General features: G+C 37.6%; 1 protein-coding gene across 1 annotated transcript; it reads left to right on the forward strand.

Annotated features, from left to right (window-relative positions):
• LOC100671111 (arylacetamide deacetylase-like 2) lies at positions 1-25,680 on the forward strand. Its single transcript, XM_023555391.2, has 5 exons — positions 1-626; positions 3,253-3,475; positions 8,442-8,511; positions 10,235-10,406; positions 24,826-25,680. Exons 1-5 carry the CDS (start codon positions 486-488, stop codon positions 25,426-25,428), a joined length of 1,209 nt encoding a protein of 402 aa, XP_023411159.1. The 5' UTR covers positions 1-485; the 3' UTR covers positions 25,429-25,680.
• Positions 25,681-26,761: the final 1,081 nt, after the last annotated feature.

Consider the following 26,761-nt stretch of genomic DNA (forward strand, 5'->3'; position numbering starts at 1 on the left):
TGGAACCATCTTGACTGCAATGGGGTTTTGATTTTAATGGGTTTACTGGCATTTGACTAAATATTAGTTAAACCTTTTTTTCCCCCCCAAGTTCTTATAAAACGTGCAACCAAATAATCATGGAATTTTACTTCACAGCTTACTGATTTATCATTAAAAATGCCCTCATTTAGGTTCTTATTTAGCAATAGTTAGTTGTTATGGGTTTGGCTATGATATTACAGGGTGAAGAAAGACTGTAGGCATTTTCAATTCCATGACAATAAGACATGAGTAATCTGATGAATTACAACATCTCTTTCAGACAATCTATATTTCAAAACAATTTACCGCTGACTCAGAAATTTTTGAATTGGAAATTAGCTTCATGTTGCTAAACTAACCACATCACCTGAGAGTGTCCTCAGTCTACATTGGCTCTGCTACTATTATTCAGTATTCATTGAAAAATATAATCTCTACACTCAGAAGAGGCTGCAACAGAGATGGTGGGATTCAAAGCACTCTGTTTTGGACTATTTTGTATTCTCTTTGCCTCTCATATTTATACACCCATTCCGGACAACATCGAAGAAAGCTGGAAAGTAATGGTCTTAGTTGCAGGTGCTAAAACTTGTACATTTTTGGTAAGATGAACTTTTTTTTTTGCTCTTGGGATTGTCTTGTTGTCTAAGTATGAGTACTTGTGCACTTTGTATTAATTACAATTTTGAAAGAACTACTGTTTGTTCGTTAGGATAAATCAACCAAATGACATTAAGTAAAAAAAAAAAAAACACTGCATCTACGAAAAGCAGAGTGAGACAGAATTCTTGCCTCCAAGGAGTTTATGTCTAAATGGTTTGTACCTCCTTGATGTTTAAGGAGTTTATTCTTTTCAGTGGCTCCTGTTTGTTCATCTTCAATTCTAAATTGCCAGATTTCAGGGATTATCTGATTAAGGATATGCAAGGTGGTTTATGAGTTCGTGCAAACATAGTTCCTTTGTAAATGGGAGATGTGGTGAGGAACCAACCTTGTGAGCTCTTAGAGTGCACGGTACGGGGTTTGTGTAGTAGATACCTCCACTCACTCCTTACTATCCTGCAATTATTTTTACAGGCTAGAGAGGAGGTGGAAAAGGTTCTGAAGAGGTCATGTAGCTAAAAGGTGACAATTTCAGAATTCGAACCCAGGACAGCCTTATTTCAAAACTCATGCTCTTTCTGCCAAATCAGGTTGCTTCCAGAAATGTTGTTTGATCATAGTGACAATAACCAAAAAAAAAAAAAAAAACCCAAACCCACTGCCATCCATGATAGTGACAATTGGAGACGGAAAGAGAAGGCAGCAATAGCAGTAGGTGAGCAGAGAGAAGAGCAACCGTGTAGGAGGGGAAGGCTGTCCCTTGGTGCCTCTCATGCTTCTGTAAAACCACAGACAGTTCCTACCAGTGTTTGCTAAGTCCTTACATGTGTCTCTAATTACGTATCACTTCTAGTTTAGGGGCATCTGGAGTATCTATGGTTGTCTCTCTAATCACCTTCTTCCTATCTCTTTCTCCAATGTGCCAATGCTCTGACTCCTTGATTTAAAGTAAAATGAAAGAATATATGGATAACCAAGTGCCAGGCTTCTCAGAAAACCTGCTGCTCTGTCTTCGTTGATTCTTTCACATGCACTTATAATTCAGAGAGCCTGGCGTTGATGTCATCATCAGGATTAGAATCATCTCAGAACATCCAGCTCTACAATTCTACTTTTGCATTCTCAACTACAAATTATTTTTGCCCTTGTCTAGCAATACGAAAAGTATGCAATTGATGTATTTGATATTGAACGTGGATTGCCCTTTAAAAAATAATGAGAAAAGCACCTACGTAATGACTTTAAGGATTATTCCAGTAAATTTAACAGTCTCTGGTTGTTCAAGGAGAAGCAATTTGGTTTGCTTGTTCTTGTCGTGGCTGAATTTTGTAGCTAAGCATACTGGTTCCAGAAAGAATAATCACATTTTTTTAATGTAACAAAAGGAAAATAAAAACGAAGGTTCTTGACAAAATGGTCTTGAAACATACATTCTTTGCCATGTTAAATTGGGGGGCAGAATTTGGTAGAAGAATGCACATAGTTTTGGCAACAGCCCAATGCTGGAAAATTTCCTTAACTTGTTATTGTACGTTTTTTGGCCCATAGGGATACTACTAATAAATATTTTTCAGAGCTCCTCCGAAAATTAAAAATCATGTATACCACGAGAACAGCATAAGACAATCTCTAAAGTGGTAGCTTTCATTATTGTTCAAAAATACTTAAGTGTCTACTCCAAAGCAGGAAATGTGAGAGACAAAACAATTTGCAAAACAAAAAAAATCTAATTCTTAAAAACCAATACACCAAACGACAAATTAGCTAAATTTACCTATTTACCAAAACTTGCTTTAAGAAATATTCTACTTGATTACATTGAATTAGTATGACATTCTTAAGAATTCTCATTAGTGAAAAACACTTAAATCATAATAGGACAAGATTTATTGAATATATACCTGTTCCAGGCACTACTCGCACTGAAAATCCTGCTTAAGAGCTCAGCTGTTAACCAAAAGTTTGGCCGTTCAAATGCACACCAGCTGCTCCTTGGAAACCCTTTGGGGGCCATTCTACTCTGTCCTATAGGGTTGCTATGAGGGGAAATTTGACTGGATGAATGGAAATAGGGAACCTGGCGGGGCGGGGGGAGGGGGGGGAGAAAGGGAGCATGTTGACACATGGTAGGGCTGGCAACCAATGTCACAAAACAATTTTTGTATTGACTGTTTGATGAGAAACTGGTTGAGTCTGTAAACTTTCACCTAAATCACGATAAAAAAAAAAAAGAAAAAAGTCATTTATTCAAAAGAAGAAGGAAGAAAATTAAAAAGGGAAATATAGCAACATGTCTACAAAAACAGAAGAGCAGTTACAAGACCTGAAATTTTTCAGATAAGACGTTAGATTCAAGAAATAATTAGAACAGGAATAAAAGAAACTCCCAGGAAATTGATGCCTTTTGAGTGAGATAAACTCTTCGTCTAAACACTGAATACCCGAGATTTTCAAAGGCAACCAGGGTATGCGATAGATCTATACAGTACTATTTGGAAATAATTTTTACAAAATATTCTATTTCTTTTAATTGACTTTGCTTGTGTTTTTTTCTTTTCTCTTTTTACCAATTTTATGCTATTTAAAGACCGAGACGTTTAATTTTTCATTTTGTTTTGCCTACAGGCTTTGTTTCTTGAAAATATAGGTATTATGAGATTTGAAGAATTTTTTTCCATGATAATCGTGCTGGATTATACTCAACCACTTTCAGATGAATACATCACAGTGACTGATACCACATTTATTGACATTCCAGTACGTTTGTACTTGCCTAAGCAGAAGTCAGAAACCCCGAGGCGAGCTGTAATTTATATGCATGGTGGCGGTTTTTGTTTGGGAAGTTTCAGTAAGTTCGTCATATTATAAAAAAAAGTGTAACTGGTTGTCTGTTTTTGATATAAGCAATATTTTATATACATATTTATATGCAATATAACTATAAAAATTAGATATCAAAATATTAGATATTAAATAAGGATAGATACATGGGAAAATAGATCGACAGAAAGATAGATGGACATATAGATATGATACATAACCCTAGATACAGACATATGTTCTTTGACAAACTATTTGGCAAATAATATCATTTCAGAATTCAATTTTTGTTTTGTTTCGTTCTTTGGTAAACACTTCTCAGCTTTCACATTGAACCAAAATCTATCAAATTAAAGTGAGATATGAGTTTGTCAAGTACTAACGCTTTTTTCATTGGGATCAGAATATATTCAGGAGCAGAAAGAGTGACATGAAGCAGAGGTTTTAAATGACAAATCAGAAACTTATGCCATTGGATGCTACAAGATCAAGTTTGTAGTCGCTGATAACAAGACTACGAACGGTGGTCAAACTCAGAATGCATCCGATAGTATCGACTCTAAAAGTAAAACACAAAATAGCATGAGGCATAACAAACTGTTCTCACGAAGTTTAGGCTCCCTACTGACCTGTGGTGATGATTCTAAGACAGCAAGTTCAATACAAAACCAGAAAAGACTTTCACCTTTATGGAAACTTTGAAAACACCATCATAAGATAGTATGTGGGGAGCCACTGTCCTATTTAATCAAAATAATAAAATTAAACAAAAAAATAGAACTGAGGAAAGATGAAAATGTAACAAGTGAACCTTTTTCTTTTTACACCCTGTTTTTCTCTAGGCTTCATTCAACTCTAAATAGTTTGTGAGCCCTGTTAAGATATATGCAAGCCCGTAGCCCATTGTTGTCGAGTCGCTTCTGACTCATGGAGACCCTATAGGACAGAGTAGAACTACTCCATAGGGTTTCCAGACTGGCTGGTGGATTCGAACTGCCGACCTTTTTTGTTAGCAGCCAGGCTCTTAAGATATATGCAGTACAGCGAGCTAAACTTAATCAAATATTAGTAATGAGGATTAGGCAAAAAGAAAATAAGCTTGGAAGTTAGTGAGGCACAAAGAGTCGGGTGGATATACAAAATGCTGTAAAGGGTAGCACGCAGCTTTGGCTTTCTGGTTTTCTCCTCTCTGTCTTTATGCCAAATAACATCAGAGAAGAACATAATCAGTTACAAATTTCACATTGATTTATCAAAAGAAAATGATTTAAGTGACTCAAATAATGGTTGAAGACTTTATTCAGCTGGTGCTAAAGACCACATGGCTCCCCGCTGAAGGAGGATTATGGTATTTTTATAGGATGAGGCAATTGTGGAGGTGGCTTTACAGTCGCAGTTCAGGTAGCAGTGTTCAACGTCCGCCAGACCTTGTGGTTGAAGGTCTGTGCTGCTTTTGTGCTCCTTGCTCAGTTTGCTTTGTGCAATCCTGATAACCATCAGAAGAGTTGTTTTTGGAAGCCTTGCGATTTGTCTGTGAGTCATGGTTCACACGGTAAGAAGGGTAGACAGCAATAAAACAAAAGTAAGGAGGCAAAGGAGAAGAAAAGTGGGAAACAGCCCTCTCTCACGTGTTTTATTCCCTTTTTCTGTAGAGTAAGAGCAAAGCAAGGTAAAGAAGCAAAATACAAAACCGGATGATTTCTGATACTGAGATGAGAAATGCAGCTCTTAGACCTTAGATAAAGGCTTTTTATTATACAATGGACATCTTAAAACCCATCCTCGCACTAAGCTGTTCATTTGTGTAAATCAGCCTTATAAGTATAGGCTGATAGCATGACACCAAGACATATAATTAGCAAAAGCAGTTCAAAGAGTAGGGAACATGATGCAATAAACATAAGGATTCTCTGCGGAGGTCTGGGATTCAGAGGTGAACTTTATAAGAACTGGAAAGTAGGTGCTCTGCAAACCCTTCAGGAAATCCATATAAAGATTGTTCTTTCTCATCTAAGGTTTTGAAAAAACCTGAAACAATACACTTTAGAGCGTGCAGTCTGACAAGTAAGCGGGTGGGCGGGGGGGGGGAGGACAGTTGTTTTCTACTGCCATAAGGCACCATATAACTCTTAAGCCAGTGGTTCCCAAATTTTAGTGCGTCAGAATTAGTTAGAAGCCTTGTTTAACAAGAAGGGTAGAACCCTTCTGTTTAGTTAGTTCTTTGTCATTTCTTTTCCTTTCAGATCCATTTCTACAAACTGTAGGCTCCAGTCCTCCCTCCTCCCTTGTTTTCCTTCCTTTAATGAATTCTTCAGGCCCTGTCATCTGCCGCATTTGATAAGGCCACTCTCTTCTTCCTTGACGCTTGCTGCTTCTCCTTTTGTTTTCTATGACAAATTTCTCCTGGACTTCCTTCTGCCATTTGTTGTTATCTGTGCTCCACCCCAATCTAGCCCCTATCTCTTACTCAAAAAAATAAAAATGAAAGGCAAGATAATAGATTCTCCAGATTTACCTCCTTAAATGTTGAAACCAGGCAAAATAATAGTCTCCAGACTTATGTTTCTTAAATGTTCTTGTACCCCAGGTTTCTCTCCCTCCCCTGGTTTTGACTCCACATGCTCTGTTTTCCAATCCCTTATCTTCTCCAGTTTTTCACATGCTACTGAGCTCCAGTTCTGTTTCTCCTTCTCTGACATAATTCCTGAGATATAGATCCATACCTACAACTGCCAATTGGACAGGTACAGGTGGAGGAAAACAGACAATTCAAGTTCAATATGGCCAAGCAAGACTCGTACAAACACCCTCAGAAAACAAAGAAATAAACAAAAAAGAATCATCCATCCAAACCCACATCTCATTCTCTTAAATATGCTCAGTAAATGGTGAACGGCTATCCCACTCAATTCTTTACAAACTTCCCACATTTAATCATCATATCCCATTTATTCTGTTTCCAGAGCACCTTGACCTCATGAACACAATTTAGCACTTCGAGTTCTCTTACTGATATTCTTCTCTAAGGCCTCTTACCCTCTGCTTGTTAAACTTCATTTCATCCTCCACACTTGGTCCTCAGGACCTCTCTATTATGTAAATCTGATCACATGGTTCCTTTGCTCTAGATTCTTCAGGGACTCCAGTAACTTCCTGAAAATAAATCTAAAGTCCTTAGCAGCACGGCATTCAACTTTCCCACCCCTACACTCTTTAGCTTCATTTTCTTCTGCCAGTGTTCCCTTCCATATTTTTGTTTCAACCATACTGAACAGCTTTTGGAAACCCTGGTGGCGCAGTGGTTAAGAGCTACGGCTGCTAACCAAAAGGTTGGCAGTTTGAATCCACCAGGTACTCCTTGGAAACTCTGTGAGGGAGTTCTACCCTGTCCTATAGGGTCGCTATGAGTTGGAATCAGCGGGTTTGGGAACAGCTTTTGGTTCCCTGAACACTCCATGCATTCTCCTTCCTCCTATGACTTTGTTTTTCTAGAATGGCCCTACTATCTTACCTTAAGAAAATGTCAATCCGCTCTTTTGACGGTCAGCTAAAATATTAACTTTTCACATAGTCTTTTGTGACTCTAAAAAAAATTTAGCAATTTTTGGATATGTCCATTGCAGCTTGCATATACTTTCTGCTAACAATCATTATTTTGTTTTAAAAATTATGTTCCGTGTTTGTTTTGGTAACTCCGCAGTAAGGGACTCATCTCTTATTTTTGAATCCCTGGTATTTAGTCTTGGTGGTGCAGTGGTCAAGAGCTCAGTTGCCAACCAAAAGGTCAGCAGTTCGAATCCACCAACCGCTCCTTGGAAACACTATAAGGGTAGTTCTCTTCTGTCCTGTAGGGTCCCCATGAGTCAGAATCAACTCAATGGCAACAGGTTTGGTTTTTGGTTTTGGTTTGGTATCTAGCAAAGTACTTTCCCTACAGAGACTGCTCATTAAATGTCTTTTGAAAAATAAAACAGAACACTGAATAACTAAAGGGACTTTTGGTATTGATCCTCAAAAGAGCTTTTATCCAAAATGTTCCTCCAGTGCTTTTCTCCTGTTTTTCACCTCCTTTGTGTACTCAGTAGATTGCATCCATAGTTTAATTTATATAAGGTGTAAGAATGATCAGAGTATCTTGTTTCCTGTGTAAGATAAATAACAAGTTGGCCTCACTTATCTCCAAACATATGCATTGATTCCACTAAAGTTTTTATGTTGTTTTTATTCGGTGTTGTCCTATAGGGTGGCTATGAGTCTGAATGAACTCAACGGCAACGGACTTAGTTTTTTGGTTTGGCGTCTTCACAGAAGCAGATTGTCAAGACTTTATAAAACAAAACAAAAGAAAACAAAAAACCCTAACCCATTGCCATTGAGTCCATTGCGGCTCACTAGCCCTACAGGACAGAGTGAGTTGCCCCACAGGATCTAAGGCTGTGATCTTACAGACAGAAGCAGACTGCCACATCTTACTCCCAGAGTTGCTGGTGGGTTCCAACCGCTGACCTTCTGGTTAGCAGCTGAGTGCTTAACCATTCTGCCACTAGGGCTCCTTAGGACTTTGTAAGGTCTATGAAATATCCAAGTGTTCATGTATTTATTACCTGGCATTTTAGTAAGCATCAGAGAAATCCCCACAGACGGGAAAATGTTACTTTGTTTTAAAAACACTTAGGATTCCTGATTATTAGTTTGATGTCCCCCTTCACTGACAAGGTCTGCGATTCGAACCCACCAGCCACTCCAGGGGAAAAAGATGTCGCAGTCTGCTTCCCTACAGTGCAGTGTTTCCTTGGAAACCCTGTGGGGCAGTTCTACTCTATCCTTTAGGGTTGCTATAAGTCGGAATAGACTGGACAGCAACAGGTTTGGTTTTTGTGGGTTATGTAATACTCACAAACAACATTTCTTTGCAAGTTTATAGCCGTAAGTGTCATTTCTGTTGCTTTTTACTTACAAGGAGCACCTTTAAATTGATTTTTTTTCCATTTCAGAGCAGACGGCTTATGACTTCCTGAACAGATGGACGGCAAACAGACTTGATGCTGTCGTTGTGGCGGTGGAGTAAGAGAACTATTTTCTTTGGTTACTATGGCTTTTGCCTTCACCACATAGAGGTTCTGTTTCCACATTAAGTCAGCTATGCCTCAAATAGAATTTTTAAATATTAGTATCTTTTATTTGTCAGCATCCACCACTCCTTAAAGAGGACCAGTACCTCATTATTCTCCCACCACTGTGGGAACCCAGGGCTAGCAATTTTGGAAACACCATTGTGATATTGCTGGGCACATACAACCCAGATGCTATAAGGTCCTAGTTTTGTCTCAAGTAACATAGCAGGACTAAAGACCCAAACCAAACCCGTTGCCAATGAGTTGATTCCGACTCATAGTGATCCTATAGGACGGAGAGAAAATACTGGTGGATTTGAACTGACCTTTTGGTTAGAGGCCGAGCAAATGTGATGTTTTCTTGGGTGGTACAAACACGCTTACCTTCTAACTGAAAGGTTGGAGGTTCAAGTCCACCCAGAGGCGTCTTAGATGAATGGCCTGGTGATCTACTTCTGAAAAATTAACTATTGAAAATGCTATGGAGCACAGTTCTACTCTGACACAAATGGGGTTGTCTTGAGTTGGAATGGACTTGACAGCAATTGATTTGGTTTTGCGCCAAAATACCTAAATCCACTCTATTTATAATAACACATATCAAAATACCTTTTTGGTACATGCCTATGTTTGAATTATACTTTGTATAGGATTTTCTGAACATAGTTTACGATAACATTTTAAGGACCATCTGGTCAATACTTAATGTTAAATATTAAAACCCGTTGCCATTAAGTTGATTCCGACTCATAGCAACCCCTTAGGACAGAGTAGAACTGTCCCATAGGGTTTCCAAGGAGTGGCTGGTGGATTTGAACTGTCAATTCTTTAGTGGTCCATGTATATGAAAAAAAAAAAAATGCATTTGTGCCCATTTAAAAAATGGTGATAATTTGCCTGATAAATCAATTTTCCAGAAATAAACAAGATTCCTAATCATTGCTGTTCTTGTTGGATGCCATCAAGTCAATTCAGCCTCATAGAGACCCTATCTGACAGAGTAGAGCCACCCCATAGGTTTTCTTGGCTGTGATCTCTACAGAAACAGACCTCCGGCTGAGCATCCGGGTGGGTTCAAGCCACCAACCTTTCTTAACAGAGAGCTTAACTGTTGTTTGCACCATGAGGGCTCCTAGCAAACTCCCTGCCATATTTAAATGTTGTTTATATATCAGAAGTTTTATTTGGAATTAACATCTCAAGCATTACCCGTGATGAAGACTGTGTCCTGCTAGCTTGCAGAATTTTGACCTATGTACCTTAAAAAATAAAAATAAGACACTTGCCTGGGGTATGCTTTCAGATCTGCTGCTATTTCAAATCTGTGGTGCTTTTCCAACAATGGGTTTCAAAGCGTTTGATTCACATTAAGAATACAATGTCAGCTATAGAGCATCTCCAATCCAACATGTACATGGGCTAAAACCTGTGCGTGCAATTTCAGGGAATCCCTAACACTCCCCTTACCCCTCACACAGTGATGTCAGAGACCTTAGATACAAGAGTCAAAAATCTTTTTATCAAAGCTTTTTTTTTTTTTCATTTTAATAAAGGGTTAGTAGAAACTCAGGTTTGATTTTTGAAAGATGCAACAATTCAATTGTGTCTGTTCAGTATTTGAAATCTACCTGGACAGATACAATCATAAATGCTTTCTTGTTCTTTTTTCAAAGCTATAGATTAGCTCCTCAATACCACTTTCCTGTTCAGCTTGAAGATGGCATCACTGCAGTCAAGTTTTTTCTTCAGGATAAAATTCTTAAAAAATATGGCGTGGATCCCAGCCGAATCTGTGTTTCAGGAGACAGTTCTGGGGGCACTTTAACGGCAGCGGTAATTCAAGAGGTATATTATATTTGTCTTTATGTGGGAACAAGAAATTGAGGTTTATTTTTTCCAATACAAATATTCAGTTCTTCCAACACCATTTGTTGAAAGGACTCTCCTTTTCCCACTAAATTACAGTGGTGCTGAAGTCAAAAATCAGTTGACCATGATATGGAGATCTATTTCTGAATTCTTCCTTCTGCTCTCTTGATATGTCTGTCTTTATGCCAATATGGCACTGACTTCAACTTTCTTTTTCAAAACTTACCAGTATTCTGTATCTTTCCCATTTTCATCAAAAATATTAGGATATCATTAATTTCTAAAATGAAATCTTAATTGGATTTTGAGTGGCATTGCGATGAATCTATGGATTGGTTTGAGGAAGACTGACATGTGGAGATTTCCAATCCAGGCACATGGTATAGCTCATGTTTTATATAGATCCTCTCCAATTTCCTCAGCAGTATTTTACTGTTCTCAGTGTAGAAGTTGTGCCAATCTTTTCTCAGTTTTACTTCTGCATTATTTTGGAACGATTTGATTTAGAATAATGTTTTCCAAGTGCTTGTTAACAGTACATAAATATATAATTGATTTTTATTTTGGTCTTTTACCATCATCTCTTTGATAAATTTACTCACAGATTCCAGTGCTTTGCTTCTTTTTTTAGTTTCCAAGGATTTTCTACATAAACAATCATATCCCCTGTGACTAGAGACAGTTTTAATTCTTCCTTTCTGATCTTTGTGCCTTTCTTCCCCTCTTTCTTAATTAGCACACTGGTTAACACTTCCACTACAATATTGAATATAATCGTCTTATTCTGAATCTTAGGAGGAAAGTATTAAATATTTCACCAGCAAATATGATGTTAACTGAAGATTTTTCATAGAAGCCTTATATCATATTGAGGAAGTCCTTTCTAGTTTGCTGATAGTTTATGTATAAATGGGTATTGAATTTTGCCAAATGCTTTTAATCCATCTATTGAAATAATCATGTAAATTTTTGCCTTTATTATTTTAACATGACAAGTCATATTAATTTTCAAATGCTATATTACCATTGCATTTCAAGAATGAGCCTCACTTGGTCATAATTCATTAAAGTTTGTATTTATTGTTGAGTTTCATTTAATACATTTTATTGAAGATTTTGTGTTTTTTAGGGATTGACTTCTAATATTTAAAATACTCTGTCAGGCTTTGATATAAAGGTTATACAAACCTCATAAAATTATTTGGGAAGCATTATTTCCTCTTCTATGTTCTGAAAGAATTTCAATAAGATTGATTCATACACCCCTTGCCGTCGAGTCAATTCCAACTCATAGCCACCCGATAGGTCAGAGTAGAGCTGCCCCACAGGGCTTCCAAGGAGCAGCTGGTGGATTTGAACTCCAGACCTTTTGGTTAGCAGCCATAGCTTACTGTATCTCTTAACCACTGTGCCACCAAGGCTCCGAGGTTGGTTCTTCCCCTTCCTTAAGTGTCTGAAAGAATTTACCAGTGAAAAAAATCTAGGACTGGCATTGCATTTTGTAGCAATGCTTTTAAAAATACAAATTCAATTAAAAACTAGATATAAGGATATACAGGTTTTCTATTTCTTCTTGAATCGATATTCTTAATTTTTTTTTAATCCATCCACTTCACCTAACATATTCATTGGCGTAGGGCATGCATTCTCAATGAGATGATATCACCACTAATGGGGCAAAAATTGGTTCCTGGTGGAGGCAAAAAGTCTTATTCATTGTATGTATAAAGCACATGTATGTGTACAGTATATCTGTGATATTAACATTTCACGGTCCAGTGAAGAAAAAAAGTCTAAGGAGGTACTTTTGTTTTTGCTAGTTGCCACTGAGTCAATTCCTACTTATGGTGACTGAGGGGGCAGGGAGTAATAACAATACAAAGCTGAGAAACATTGGATTACAGTTTTTCAGAACATTCCTTTATTAGCCTTTTAAAATGTATAGGATCAGTAGTAATATTCCCTCTTTTATCTGGGTATTGGTACTTTGTGGTTTTTTCTTGATTAATTTAGCCAGGAATTGATCAGCTTAGTTATTTTTTTCAAAATATCAACTTTTGGCAATGTTAATTTTTTCCTAATATTTGTCTGTTTTCTATTTGATAGCTTTCTGCTCTTATTTTTATTCTTTCCTTCTACTTCCCTTAGGTTTAATTTGCTCTTTTATATTTAACTTTTTAAGGTGAAAATTCAGATATATTTTAAATGTTCTTTTTGAATATATTTATTTGAAGCTATGAATTACCCTTAAAATACTGCTTTGACTGAATTAGTCTGATTTTGTTTTTTTTTGGTTGTTGTTGCCATTGAGTTGATTCCAACTCACGGTGATCTCATATATGCAGAGTAGAACTGCTCTATAGGGTTTTTAAGGCTATGCCCTTTTGAAAGCAGATTGCCAAGCCTGTCTTTCCAGGGGCCTCTGTGTGAGTTTGAACCATCAGCCTTTTGGCTAGTAGCCTAGTGCATAGCTATTTGCACCATCCAGGGACTCCACATTGATTTTAGTAGCTTGTGTTTCATTATCATTCCATTTGGAATATTTTCTAATTTACTTAGTGATGCATTAAAAAAAAAAAATGCTGTTGAGTCAATTCTGACTCATAGTGACAGAGTAGAACTGTCCCATAGGATTTCCCAGGCAGTAATCTTTATGGAAGCAAATCTCCAAATCTTTCTCCCATGGAGCAGTTGGTGGGTTCAAACGCCAACCTTTCTGTTTGCAACTGAGCGCTTAACCACTGTGCCACCAAGGCTTCTTTAGTGAACCATAGCTTATTTAAAACGTTTTTTTTAATTGGGGGATTTTCAAAAGTTCTTATTTTTAATAATTTTCTATTTAAGTTTTTTGTGATTAAAGAATATGCGCTGCAAGACTTACAGTCCTTGAGACTTATTTACAGTCAGCTAATTTTCCAAGTGTACTTGAATAAAATGTGTATTCAGAGTATTTGCTTAAAAAAAATTGTAACTGTCAATTAGGGCAATTTGGATAATATTGCTGTTCAGATCTTCTATGTCCTTACTGATTTTTGTCTAGTTGTTCTATCAATTACTAACCATTACTAGTTAAAATAACCATTTCTACTTAAACGCTCCAGCAATGGGGTCAATTTGATGGGTATTCTTCTTCAGAATAATACCCCACTCCACCCCAGCCCTATATATGCTGTACTCCTCAGTTATATCTGTCTGTCTATCTATCTATCATCTATTTATCTATCTACCTATCTATCATCTACCATCTATCTATCTTCTTTCTTTCCTTCCTTCCTTCTTCTCAGTACTTGGGAAAACCCTATATATGATGGGAGTTTATACTACGAAAAATTAGTACATCATTTCCATAAAAACGGCCTATATTAAAGGGGTCTTTATGTGTGTTTCTAGAACCTAGCTCTTAAGGCCATATATACCAAAGTGGGGGCTGGGACCAGGCTGTGATCAAAAAAGGATTACACAAGTGAATTAAATTTATATACTTTGAGATTTTTATTTAAGTTGTGGATTTCTAAGAGAATATTTTGTCAATTTTCTCCACTTTTTTTTTACTGAGAAGCTTATCAAGACTAGTCTTCCTCAGACTCATTCTTGAGAAATACTACTCTGTCCTTTTAAAAGTAAGACTTCAGTAGAAACACTTGAGGCAAAACGGTTATGCAAACTCCTGTTCCATTTATGGATAAAAATCTCTTTCAAGCATCAAAAGACTCAGGGCTGGAGAACTTAGGAGAAGTTTATGTACATATACATATAACATACATTTATGCATATATTTGTGTTTACACATATACATACAAATATACGTATATTAAAAAAAAAACAACTCATTGCTGTTGTGTCGATTCCAATTCACAGTGACTCTGTAGGACAGAGTAGAGCTGGCCCATAGGATTTCCAAGCCTATAAACTTTTACTGAAGCAGACTGCCACATCTTTCTCCTGCAGAGCGGCTGGTGGGTTTGAACAGCTAACCCTTTGATTAGCAGCCAAGTGACTGACCACTTTGCCACCAGGGCTCCATATATGTATAAATGTATATGTATATATGCACATGTACACACATGCATATACGCGTATATTAATCTGTAATACCACAGTTACAGAATTCTATTGTGGAATCAAAATGGCTTTTGCACTTGGACCTTTCCTTCAACCCAAGATGCTCCACTTTAATTTCATCATGTTCAGCGTTCTGTGTAAACTTTCCTTAGAGGAAAAAGATAAAAGGTGATTTCTTTGACAAAAGGAAAGTTTGAAAATTCCTAGAACGGCTGACTCCTGAGGTCTCTTCCATCCTGAACTAATTTGCTGTGTATTGGAAATGACATGTCACTTATCTGAAGGATCTTACTGTCATAAGATGGAGAGTAAAAATTGGAGAATATGCCCACTTTGAGATTATTTTACTAACTGCCAAGCTTTACAGCAGTCCGATCTTGAATTTTACCTAAAACTGGTTTTGTAGATGTAAAGTTTCTAAGAACTTTCCAACAATCACCCAATAATCATCAAGAAATACTTTGCCATGCCTGTTATATCTGCTTGCACATTAAAATGCTTGCCTTGGCAAGTGAAGAAGGCTTGATCGAAAGGAGAATTGGGTGTAGCCATAATTGGATAATTATGTAGCCATAATTTATGTCAGTGTGTAGGCCTGATTATAGCTTTCAAGGAGGAAAAACCTAAATATTAACACAGGCGCCCAAGGCACCCCAAAAAGATGCAAGTCTCAGTAAAAGCTATAATATAGGGCAGCACAAATTGTTCCCTTGAAGGTGAATTAAAAACTGACGTTATCGTGCTCCTTGAGTGTATTATGTGAGAACACAGAAGCTATTTTGACTTTCTGATCTGTCTGCTCGAAGGGATTGTCATAGTAGAAAATACCACATTCTTTAAAACTCCATGTGCTTAAATGACGTTTAAAAAATTGATTACCATTTCTTATTTATTTTTATAATTATATTTTAAGTTACTTGTTCTTCCTGGACTGTTAAAACTTTCTATGTGAGTTATATTTTCACCAAAACGTTTTGTTCCTTGCATCAGATTATTTTTGACCTGCGTTGTTGGAATCAACTTTCGCTTTCTAATTCTTGTGAAGCATTTTTTTCCCCCCAAAGTCTCATGACTTGGGATTGATAGTGGCTTATAGATTTATAGTTTAGAAAATTCAGTATCAATAAGAACACAGCACTGAGAGTACACTGTTTTGTACTCTGAGGAAGATCAACAGGAAATTTTAGATTCGTTTTTCTTGTATGTATTAGAAAATAATGACAGATTATTTCATATATAATTCACAATATAAAAAATATTCTTTTAGATTAGGAAAACAAATGGATTCTTCTGTAATGCTCTTTTTCCATTATATTTCCGTTATTGTGAGGGAATAGTCCTCTTCCAGCTACGATTTCCGGGTTTTCTGGTAATGTCACATTCTGTATCCACGTGATGTACTGTCAGTTATAACTATCTGGATGGTCACTATAGTCAAGGGAGCTATTCTGGACGTAAACCTGTAATCCTGAATTAAGAAGAACACATTTTTGAAATTTAATCATAGCATTTAAATCCAATTTCATGGCTATATTTTATTTTAAAGTGGTCTATACTTTGCTTTTATTTATCTAGGGTCAGAAATGTCTTCTTAATCTCAGAAGAGAATGTGAATTGATATTTTGAAGTAATTATTAAGTTCCACTCTTCCAGATTAAAAAATACATATTTATAAGTTTTTCGGTATAAGAAGCCCAGGTGGCACAATGTTTAAGGTCTTGGCTGCTAACCGAAAGGTTGGTGATTCAAACCCACCCCGTGGCTCTATAGCAGAAAAGACCTGGTGGTCTGCTCCTGTAAAGAATACAGCCTAGGAAACTCAATGGGGCAGTTCTACCCTGCCACACAGGGGCACTGTGAGTCAGAATTGACTCGAAGGCACACAACATTTCAATATAGGTAACTTAAAAAGGAAGGTATGATATGCAATATCACTGTGCTTATTTAGGTTGATAGTTTTGGCCCTTTAAAATATACCGCTTTGACTATTAACATGGAGAGTTTGTCATAAGGTGGTAGTAAGGTCTTGTGATCTGATTTACGATAATATTTCTATGGTGCCTTTATGCCATATTTCCATGTTTGACACGTCTTTAAAAACAGAAAAACAGACCATTCTATTAATAAAACAATAAAACTCAAAACCAAACCCATTGTCGTCAAGTCGATTCCAACCCATGGCAACGTTAGAGGACAGAGTAGAACTGCTCCGTAGGGTTTCCAAGAAGTAGCTGGTGAATCTGAACTGCTGACCTTTTGGTTAGGAGGCATATCACTTACCACTGCACAACTAAGGCTCCAACAAAACAATAGCAAGTATTTATCAGAAACTATAATTGATGATGATGCTTTAGTAAAAAAAAAAAAAAAAATGATAGACATACGTCCTTCGACATGGAATGATTTTCATTAGCATGTATGCAAGTCTCTGATATCTTGGTTTCTTTACCTCTGTCTGGAATTCCAGCATCTCGGTGTTATTCAGACCACCTGAAATTCAATGAAAGCAGGAGTATCTGTCCTCTGTTATTTTGAGTCTTGCACCACCAGAGTTCTGGAAATGTATATACTAACTGAATCAAGATGAATGGCAAACCAAAAACCAAACCCATTGCCATTGAGTAGGTTTTGACTCATGACAACCCCACGTGACAGAGTGGAACTACTCCATAGAGTTTTTTGACTGTAATCTTTATGGGGAGCCCTGGTGGGTGCGGTGGTTAAGACCAGGCCACTAACCAAAATGTTGGCAGTTCAAATCCGCCAGCTGCTCTAGTCAGAATAGACTCCAGGATAATTAGTTTGGATTTTTTTTAATCTTCGTGGAAGTAGATTGCCAGGCTTTTCTTCTGCAGTGCCACTTGTTGGGTTTGTACCACCAACCTTGAGGTTAGTAGTTGAGTGCTTACCCCATTGCACCACCCAGGGAACTTAAAAATGAATGGCAGACCTCTTAATGCTGAGGCACTGCCCTGTGTGGTGTCAGGATGGGCTTTGTCATCTGTTTGAGAGATCATAGACAGAGTAATCCTGTCCTAAGACAGAGAGATTCCTTGACTGTTCTATTACAGGGCAATTAGTGACAGAACTCTCTCCCTGTGCCTGCCTAGTGGAGTACATGTCTACAGAAAGCAATTAGTCTTGGGGTGTACTTCCTCATCTAACAGTAAAAAAAAGCTCAGTAAGATTGCTGGGTTAATTAAGAGACAATTAACTTCCTTAGGTCTGGAAAATTGAAACATCGATAGTACAAGTTAAGCATAGAACTTATAGGGCTTTAAAATTATTATCCTTTAACACTGGATGGCTGTTAACCAGATAGAGTGTGACAAAAAGTCACCTTACACGGAGTGAGAAACAGATCAGTTTGGCAGGTAAGGAAGCTGGTTTCGCTCAAGTAGATAATTAGAAAATGCTCCAGGCTGACATCAGAAATCCAGCCATTGTAATTTAGTCTTTTTCGGTGTAGGATAATTGTTTTCTTCCTTACTATTGGGTACCAAAAACCTGTTGCCGTCAGGTTCATTCTGACTCATGGGAAACCTATGGGACAGAGTAGAACTGCCCCATAGAGTTTCCAAGGAACATCTGGTGGATTTGAACTGCCAACCTTTTGGTTAGCAGCTGTAGCACTTAACCATTATGCCACCAGGGTTTTCGAGCTATAGGGTACAGTAGTACATAATTACATTAATTTGCCACAGCTTTACCTTTTAACATGAACTAATAAGAGATGAAGGAAATATATTTGCTTCCATGCTACAGAGTTTTGGGTTCCAGGTGGTCCATGATCATATTGAAGATTATTTTAATGAAGCATTGTTTTTCTTAAGTAGTCATTTTGTTTAACATAGAAGTTTAAAGATAAGTGACGTTTATGTTAGCTGAATAAAGAATAACAGGTAAAGAATCTCTCTCTATCTCTCTGTTTCCTCCTCAACTCCTCTCTTCTCCCAGTCTCCAAGTCTCTTCTACAAGAGACTTTCAATTTAAAATTAGTTTGGATTCACAAGTTTATTTTTAAGTCTATGATGTATAAATTCAAATATATTTTCTTTGGAAAGACAAAGGCCAAATGGCCACCAGGTAGGCACTACGTATAAGTCCTATATTATTCCCAAAACAGACAGATAAACAAACCAACCAACCACCAAACGAAATTCCTCTGCAGATGTTTATATGTTTACTGTCTTCTCCCTGTTTGTTTGATTTTCTAAGATCATCCCTCTACCTCTGCTGAATGATGTCTCTCCAAGACCCGACCTCCTCAGGGGCCTTTCTCTAACAGTTATTCCTTCTCTTTCCGGTGTCTTCTACTCTCTGCCTTTATTTGCTGAGTGACTTCAGCGTATGAGCATGTCTATACTTTCTCACTGGAAAAGAAGGGCAAAAAAGAAATGCAAAGCTAATGAGATTTTTAAAAATCCTTTATCAAATCATCTGTCTTTTCACTTGTCTTTGTTTTCATCTCTAACTTCAATCAAGAACAAATTATATTCCCTCTCTTTACATACAATGCATTCCCTCCTGAGTTCTTCACTTTGTGTTCACCTGAGAGCATTCCTATTAACTCACCAGGGCTAAATTGTCAATTACCTCTTAGTTTTGAAATCTAAGGAGTTTTTTTTGTTGTGGTGGTTGTCATTCTCATTTTACATAACTTCTTTTCATCATTTAAAACTCTCGCCAACTTTTATCTTAGAAAATACTTTCTTCCTGTGACTTCTGTAAAAGCAGTCTTTTTGGATCCTCATCTTACCTCTTTCTTCATTATGTTCAATGTGATATGAACGACTTCCCTGTACACTCCTTTAAACCTGGTACTTCCAGGGCTTAAACTTTGGTCATCTTATTTCTTATTCTACTCTGTCTGATCTCATGACTTCTGTTCTCATTTATCTGCTGAAACCTCTTGAAGCTCTGTCTTCCTCCAAGATCACTGTCTTGAGTTAAAAATCCATATAGCCAAATGGATTTCTCCACCTGAATGTAACATAGACTCTGGGAACTCCGGCAGGTAAACTTATTCTCTATTACCTTTGTGGCTTATACATAGCTCCAGTATAGTGGTTATCTTATGTTTTATCACGTGTGCACGTTCCCAACTATACTCTAAGTGTTTTGGAATCTAGGACAATTTTAGTTATGTATTTCCAAATTCTGGCACCATGATTGTACTCCTCCCGTCTTTGTTCTCCACCCTTCAAAATACCGCAGGGTTTGAGCTCCCTCTTTCTATTTAACCTGTTTTACTTGATTAGTAACTTCTTCTATCCTGGTCATTGTGTAACAGAACACAGCTTGACAGATTATCCTCAATGTGACTGTGTGGGGCAAACTTAGAGATGAGAGACATTGGCACTGCACACCTGTGGAACCAGCAGCAGCTCCCTATTCATCTTTGGAATCAGGTTCTACTGTTTGCCTGAGAAAGGTGTAAGTGGATTGTTTTTGCCCCCTCCCTGCTTATGTAGTCACAGTTGGTTTAGTTCCTAGGCTATTAGTCCAAAGATACGAATGAAGTCCGTAGATGTTAAATACGAGAAAAGGAAGCAAGGATGGAGAGGGATAAGGTTTGAGAGGCTGGCATGGGCAACTCAAGGTAGGGCTTTTTGAGATTTTTTACTTGACCCCAAAAGCACTGAGAAGTCATTGAAAAGTTTTGATCACGTTTGCATTTATTTAAAAAATAGTAATAATACTGTTGCAAAATGGAGAATAGACTGGAAGGTGGGAACGAGTGAAAAGGAGGGCATCAGAGGAAGAGCTGCATTTCCCTGGACGGCAAATAATGTGGACTAGGGTGATGTTAGTAGCAACAGAGAAAAGTGGATAAGTTAAATTAAAAAAATATATGGCATTGGCAGGGCTTGGGAACTATCGAATATAGTGGACAATGAATAAAAGGAGTCAAGTAGGGTTGATGGGAAAATGGGTATATACAAGACAAAATTAAATATAAGCCACTAATCACAAAGTCTGGTGTATAGCGAATGTTCATGGAATGTTAGAAATCGTGTTTGATATCAATGCTCACAGCTCTCTGGAAAAGTGGAATGGATTCTGATCCAAACAGCTTCTAGGAGCTAGCTTCTGGAAGCTAGGACTGTGTTTGAAAGTGGAGTTGGAGATAATCTAAAAATGACTATTCAAGACAAATACGTTAAATGAAAATAGGAGAAAATTAGATAGCACACCAGATCGAGGAAGCCATTGAAATGGCTATAAGAGGCAGTGTATGACAAAGGTGCTTTATTGTAGAGTAATACACTGCGGGGGTGGTGGCGAGGGGGCATGTTTTTCAAAAGGCTTCTGAGGTCTGAAGCATGGTATACAGGTGTTACAAAGATGCTAATTAAGTTCAGACACCACCTCTGCATTCTCAAACAAAAATGGAACTGAGCAGACATCCCTCAGAGTTTGCTTGCTTGAAAATCAACAAACATTTAAGTTTAAATAACTTCAGGTTAAGTAACTTGTCCAAGGTTGTAGAATTAATGTTATAAATCCAGGACTCACACCCAGTAATGAAGTTTTAACCACTGGGCAAAGCTGACTTCAGGTCTTCCTCCCAGTAAACTGGGTATTGCACCTGGACATGGCAGCACCATGAGTCCAACACTTTTGAGTGATACAGCTTATTATTCCTGTTTTAGGACACAAAATGGGAAGTGGACTTTTTTTGCGGGGAAGAATAAGGAGCAGGAAAGAACAGAATGAATCCATAAGAAGGAGAGTAGGTTGATCGTCTTGGGCTCTTGAAAGGCCTTGTGTGGGAGTTCTCCAGCTGCCAGTACAGTTGCAGACTGCTCCCTATAATGAGGCCAATAGACCTATCACATGGAATTCCTTTTTGGTGATTCATAATTTATTTAGATACTCACTGTCTGTGAATTGGAGGTATTGACTGTGGAACAATCAGTGACAAAAGGGAATTAGTTGAATTAGCAACCACAGTTGCTAGGAAGCTGTGTATTCTGGGTTGAAAATAGCAGATATGCTAAGTTTGGTAAACAAAACTTATCACTAGCAATGTAGAAAGTCCTCAAATAGCAAGTTACTAAGGATATCAGGCAGTTGATAAGTTGGTGGGAACTTGCAGGGCTTTGAATAACATATATCCAAACCAGGGGCTAGATGGTAGGAGCCTTTGTGAACCAGTAGTTGGGTTAAGAGGAACAGTGGATGATGACAGGCTCCATGGAGGGACTTTTTGACCAGGTTGGCTTAACCACTCTCTAAGAAAATACCGTGCCCTGTGGATCTCTCAAGGTATTTGGGGAGTGGGAGAGGATTCAGTAATGCTTCAGGCCATCCGAAGCAGGCTTTATGACAGTCACAGTTGTCCATGGAAGACTACTGCTTTGAATGAGTTTCGAAGCAGTTGGGTCAGTGGATTGATACAGCTCTCTCTGGGCAGGGCATAAAGTCACAGAGTATCCCTTCTCTGATTTTGCTGCCAATCTCTCCTCAGCCACCACTTCCAACTCATGCCACAGGGATTGGCTGTGAACAAAGAAATAGAGGTAGGTATGAGAATGGGGCTGGCCCAGAGGCTGCTGGGAGTGGAGCTAAAAGAAAGGTGGAAGACAATGTGAAGACAAAGTAGAATCAAGAGCCACGCAGTCAGGGGAAAACCAACCATAACCCTGAAGGGGTCCTGATGAGGTGGCCATCACATATACCGTGGTGATGGGTCAGTAACTGCTGACACATACACCATCATCAGGACATCATATTACTCACAAAGACATTCAAGGAATGGAGGCTAGTGTGTTCCTGAAATGCTAAAGTTTAAGTGTGAGTGCTTGGTAAAGGAAACCTGTCCATGTACTTAAAGAAGCCCTGGAGGCACAGTGGTTAAGAGCTCAGGTGCTAACCAAAAGGTTGGCGGTTCGAATCTACCAGCTTCTCCTTGGAAACCCTATGGGGTAATTCTACTGTGTCCTACAGGGTCGCTAGGAGTCGGAATCGACTCAACCACAATGGGTTTTTTGTTGTTGTTGTTGTTAAGGGTATTAGACTAGTTTGGACTCTCCTAATCATAAAATATAGTTTCTCTCTTCAAAAAAGTTTTGAGCTGTATTTTAGATAGTTGTCTGTGATCTCTCTCCATCTCTGTCTCTCCTTCTTGCTCATCTAGTCAGTTAAAAATTACTGAATATTTTTATTTCTAAACATCTCACACGTCTTTTCTATCCTAGTCATCCCTGTTGCCTCAGATGATCCCTTGCCTGGACCTTGGCAATAAACTCTCAATCAATTCTCCAGCCTCAATCTTTAAACCCACTGCCATTGAGTAGATTTCAACTCATAATGACCCTGTAGGACAGAGTAGAACTGCCCCATCAGTTTCCAAGGCTGTAAATCTTTATGGAAGCAGAGTGCCACATCTTTCTCCCTCGGAGTGGCTAGTGGGTTGGAACCACCAACCTACTGGTTAGCAACCGAGTACTATAACCACTGCGCTACTAGGTCTCCTTAAACTTTAAGCATACTAGTATTAAATATGTCCTTTTAAAATGCTTATGAGGCCATATCACTGGAAACTGTTTAGAATGGCATTAAAGGCCTTTTGAGAAATGATCTTAAGTTTTGTTCTCAAATATATAGACTTAGGAGAATTAAACGGCACAGTGGTTAAGAGCTTGTTGCTAACTGAAACGTTGGCAGTTCTAATCCACCAGCTGCGCCTTGGAAACCCGATGGGGCAGTTCTACTCTGTCCTGTTGGGTAGCTATGAGCCGGACTCAACTCAACAGCAACAGGTTTGGTTTTGTTTTACAGTGTTAAACTACTTTTTTATGACCACAATATAAATAGTATGACCTATAACTTGAAAAATTAGAGATTCAGATTGGGTTGGTTTAATAAGAAGGAACAGAATGAATACTTTGTATGGGAGAATTATACTGTAAATATTGTAAGTTTAGGATTAATGATGTTTAAGTATGAAGGGAAAGCTCAGATGCATAATATTCATTGCTGTCTCATTGAAATAATGCTATTATTGAAAAATACTAAGAGTTAGGATAGGATGTGGGGACTCTCATCCATGATTTTTAGTTACTGATGTTACCCCCAATGATCCTGTCATTTTGAAAAAAACAACAACGGACAATCCAACTTCAGTTATCGAAGTGTCTAAACCTCATTACCGTGAGCTGAATAAGTTCTCCCAACTTTTTTGACTTTTGTACTTTATTATTACTTTAGAAATAATAACATCTTAAGATGAATATCTTTTTTTTTTTTTTTTTTTTTTGCATTTAGGTACATATTAGTTACCCACAAAATGAGAGCTAAACATCTATTTATATGATCTCCCTGTCCTTTTTCCAAGATGATACTTTCAGGGCTTGTGATTCACTATTAATACTTATTTGCACCTTTGCACTCTGAGTAGCTTGTCTTTGAATCTATGTAGTTCTAGGAGAGAACACTAAGCTACAAAAAAAAAAAAAAAAGCTATAGATAGTTCATAATCCAGTTGTATGGTTGGGACGTACTTGTTATATACATTTTACTGCTTCTTGCATCCATGATTTCTGATCCCAAGGATAATGTCCTATTAAAATAATTATAAACTGAACAGCAACATTCATTCATTCATTCATCTATCCTTCTATCATTTTTTTGTACTACTGAGCATTTCACTATGTTAGGCCTATTGAGGGAAATAATGATAATTTAATATCATGTCAGTGTTGATGGAATTCAAAATCAAGTAGAAAGAGTCATCATAGACATTTTTATAAGATTTTATAAGAAAAGTAATAATTGGCCTGAGGAGGTAAAGAACCTTGGTAGTCCAGAGTTATTTAGAGAAAGAGGAGTTTGCTTTGATCAATATTTAAATGCAAAATCACACATATATGTTTAAAAGTATATGTTCAATGTGTAGTAAAAGGTCCACACCAGACTGATAACATAGCTGTTGAGACTAGGGCAAAATTGCCAGCCTTGGAGGATCCAGCCAGCAGCTTGTCTTCCATTATCTTGAAGGACATTGACTTTGCCTTGATCCTTAAAGATGCAAAAAGACAGGTAAAAGCATTGAACATGAGGCAACAAATAACATAATGCAGGCAGAGAGGTGGAAAATAGTGATACATATGTGGAAAAAGCCAGTTATTTCATATGGCATCCCAGAAGGAATGTTAGATCCAGATACTGAAATGTTTACTTTAGCTAACACAGAGTCACTATGAGTAGGCATCGACTCAAAGGCAATGGATTTTAATGGGGGTGATTTCTTACATGATTCAAATTTAATTTCCTCCTCCTGTATTTTGGTGGTCCTTGCCTTACAAGATACCATGATATTTTTCAGATGCAGAATGATCCTGACACAAAACATAAAATCAAGATACAAGCTTTACTTTACCCTGCCTTACAGGTAATTGATTCTTGTTTGCCATCTCACCTTGAAAACGAGAATGGCTTACTCTTGACACGGGATATAGCCATCAAACTCGTAAGTCTATATTTCACTAAGGATGAAGCACTTCCCCCGGCGATACGAAGAAACCAACATATGCCTCTGGAGTCAAGGCATCTGTTCAAGTTTGTTAACTGGAGCACGCTACTTCCCGAGAAATACAGAAAGGACTATGTTTATACTGAACCAATCCTTGGCAGACCTAATTATTCACTACCAGGACTTATGGATAATAGAGCATTACCCTTATTGGCCAATGATTCACAGTTACGGAATTTGCCATCCACCTACATTCTTACCTGTGAATATGATATCTTCAGAGATGATGGTTTTATGTATGTCACACGACTTCGAAATGCTGGAGTTCCAGTTGCTCACGACCACGTAGAGGATGGATTCCATGCAGCTTTATCATATATGACCTCACCATTTTATTTACATCTAGGCCTTAGGATAAGAGATATGTATATTAGTTGGCTGGATAAGAATTTGTAAACATGGAATATATACATACGACCATCACTTTATGGATTGTAATTTGTGATACTTTGTATACTATGTGTCCTTGAACTAGTTCTTCAGTTTTCTAACTGATTGGCTCTGTATATGTAAAATATATGTAATCCTGTCTGTGTTCTCCCTTTCTTATAATTGATTATAATTGTATTTTTTTCTGTGTTCTCCCTTTCTTATAACTGATTATAATTGTATTAGTCCTAACAATGGCCAACATTCATTAAAGTTGAGAAATAAGAATGGTTACTGGCAAGTTCAAGAAGTTTACAGGCAGGCACAGAAATTGTAGTAGTGAGTGGGAAGAGGAGAAAAAAAAAAAAGAAGAAAAAATGTTGCATGATAATTCTATTAGTTTTCTGTGGCTACTATAAAAAATCACCAAAACTTGGTAGCTTAAAACAACATAAATTTACCTTCTCACAGTTCTGGAGATTAGAGTTCAAAGTCAATACCACTGGACTGAAATCAGGATATTGCCAGAGATGAGAATCCGTTTCTTTCCTCCCCCAGCTTCTGGTGGCTGTCAGCATTCCTTGGCTTGTGACTACATCTCTCCAGTCTTCAAGGCCAACATCTTCAAATCTCTCTCTGCTCTGACTTTACATGGCCTTCTCCTCTATAGGTCTATAGGTCTCAAATCTCCCTCTGTCCCCCTTTTATAAGGACATGTGTGATTACATTGGACCACCCAGATAATCAAGGATAACTTCCCCATCTCAAGATCCTTAGCTTAATTACATTTGCAAAGACTTTTTTTTTTTTCCTACATAAAGTAACATTCACAGCTTTCAGGGATTAGGACTGGATATCGTCTGTGGCTCATTTTTTTTTTTTTTAATTTAATTTAACATTTTAAGTCAAATTTCCTTAAGAAAAAAAAAAGCAGCAGATAAAGATTACGGTTCAAGAATTCAATCTAAATACACACTCAACATGAAGCACATCTGAGTATGGAGTAGAAAATTTTCCAAAAAACTCTCAAATATATCATCCCCAAATAATAAATAATTTCTGCAATCCCTTTGTTGATTGGAATCATAAACAGCTATCTGAGAATTTATTGAGGTGAAAACATCCGAAGCAGAGTAGCATGAATCTTGGGTATCAGGCATAATCAGTTGACTCGAGATCGGAAGCTGAAAATGTGGTAAGGAATTTCATTTTGTGTGTGAAAGTCTACCAAGCTAGTTGAGCCAAGAACAATGGACATCTAACTTGTTCGATTGAGACCAGACATTACACCAAACCTCCATTTTTTAGAAGGCAATTAAAGATTAAAATTCCAACAGCCCACAAAGCAAATAAAATAAAA

This window comes from Loxodonta africana, chromosome 23 (genome assembly GCF_030014295.1).
Source record: "Loxodonta africana isolate mLoxAfr1 chromosome 23, mLoxAfr1.hap2, whole genome shotgun sequence".
NCBI classification, from domain to species: Eukaryota; Metazoa; Chordata; class Mammalia; order Proboscidea; family Elephantidae; genus Loxodonta; species Loxodonta africana.

Coding starts and splice junctions, on each gene's coding strand:
- LOC100671111 (XM_023555391.2), top strand. CDS start 486: ATGGTGGGATTCAAAGCACTCTGTTTTGGACTATTTTGTATTCTCTTT. Junction 627..3,252: donor CTAAAACTTGTACATTTTTG/GTAAGATGAACT, acceptor TTTTGCCTACAG/GCTTTGTTTCTTGAAAATAT. Junction 8,512..10,234: donor GCTGTCGTTGTGGCGGTGGA/GTAAGAGAACTA, acceptor CTTTTTTCAAAG/CTATAGATTAGCTCCTCAAT.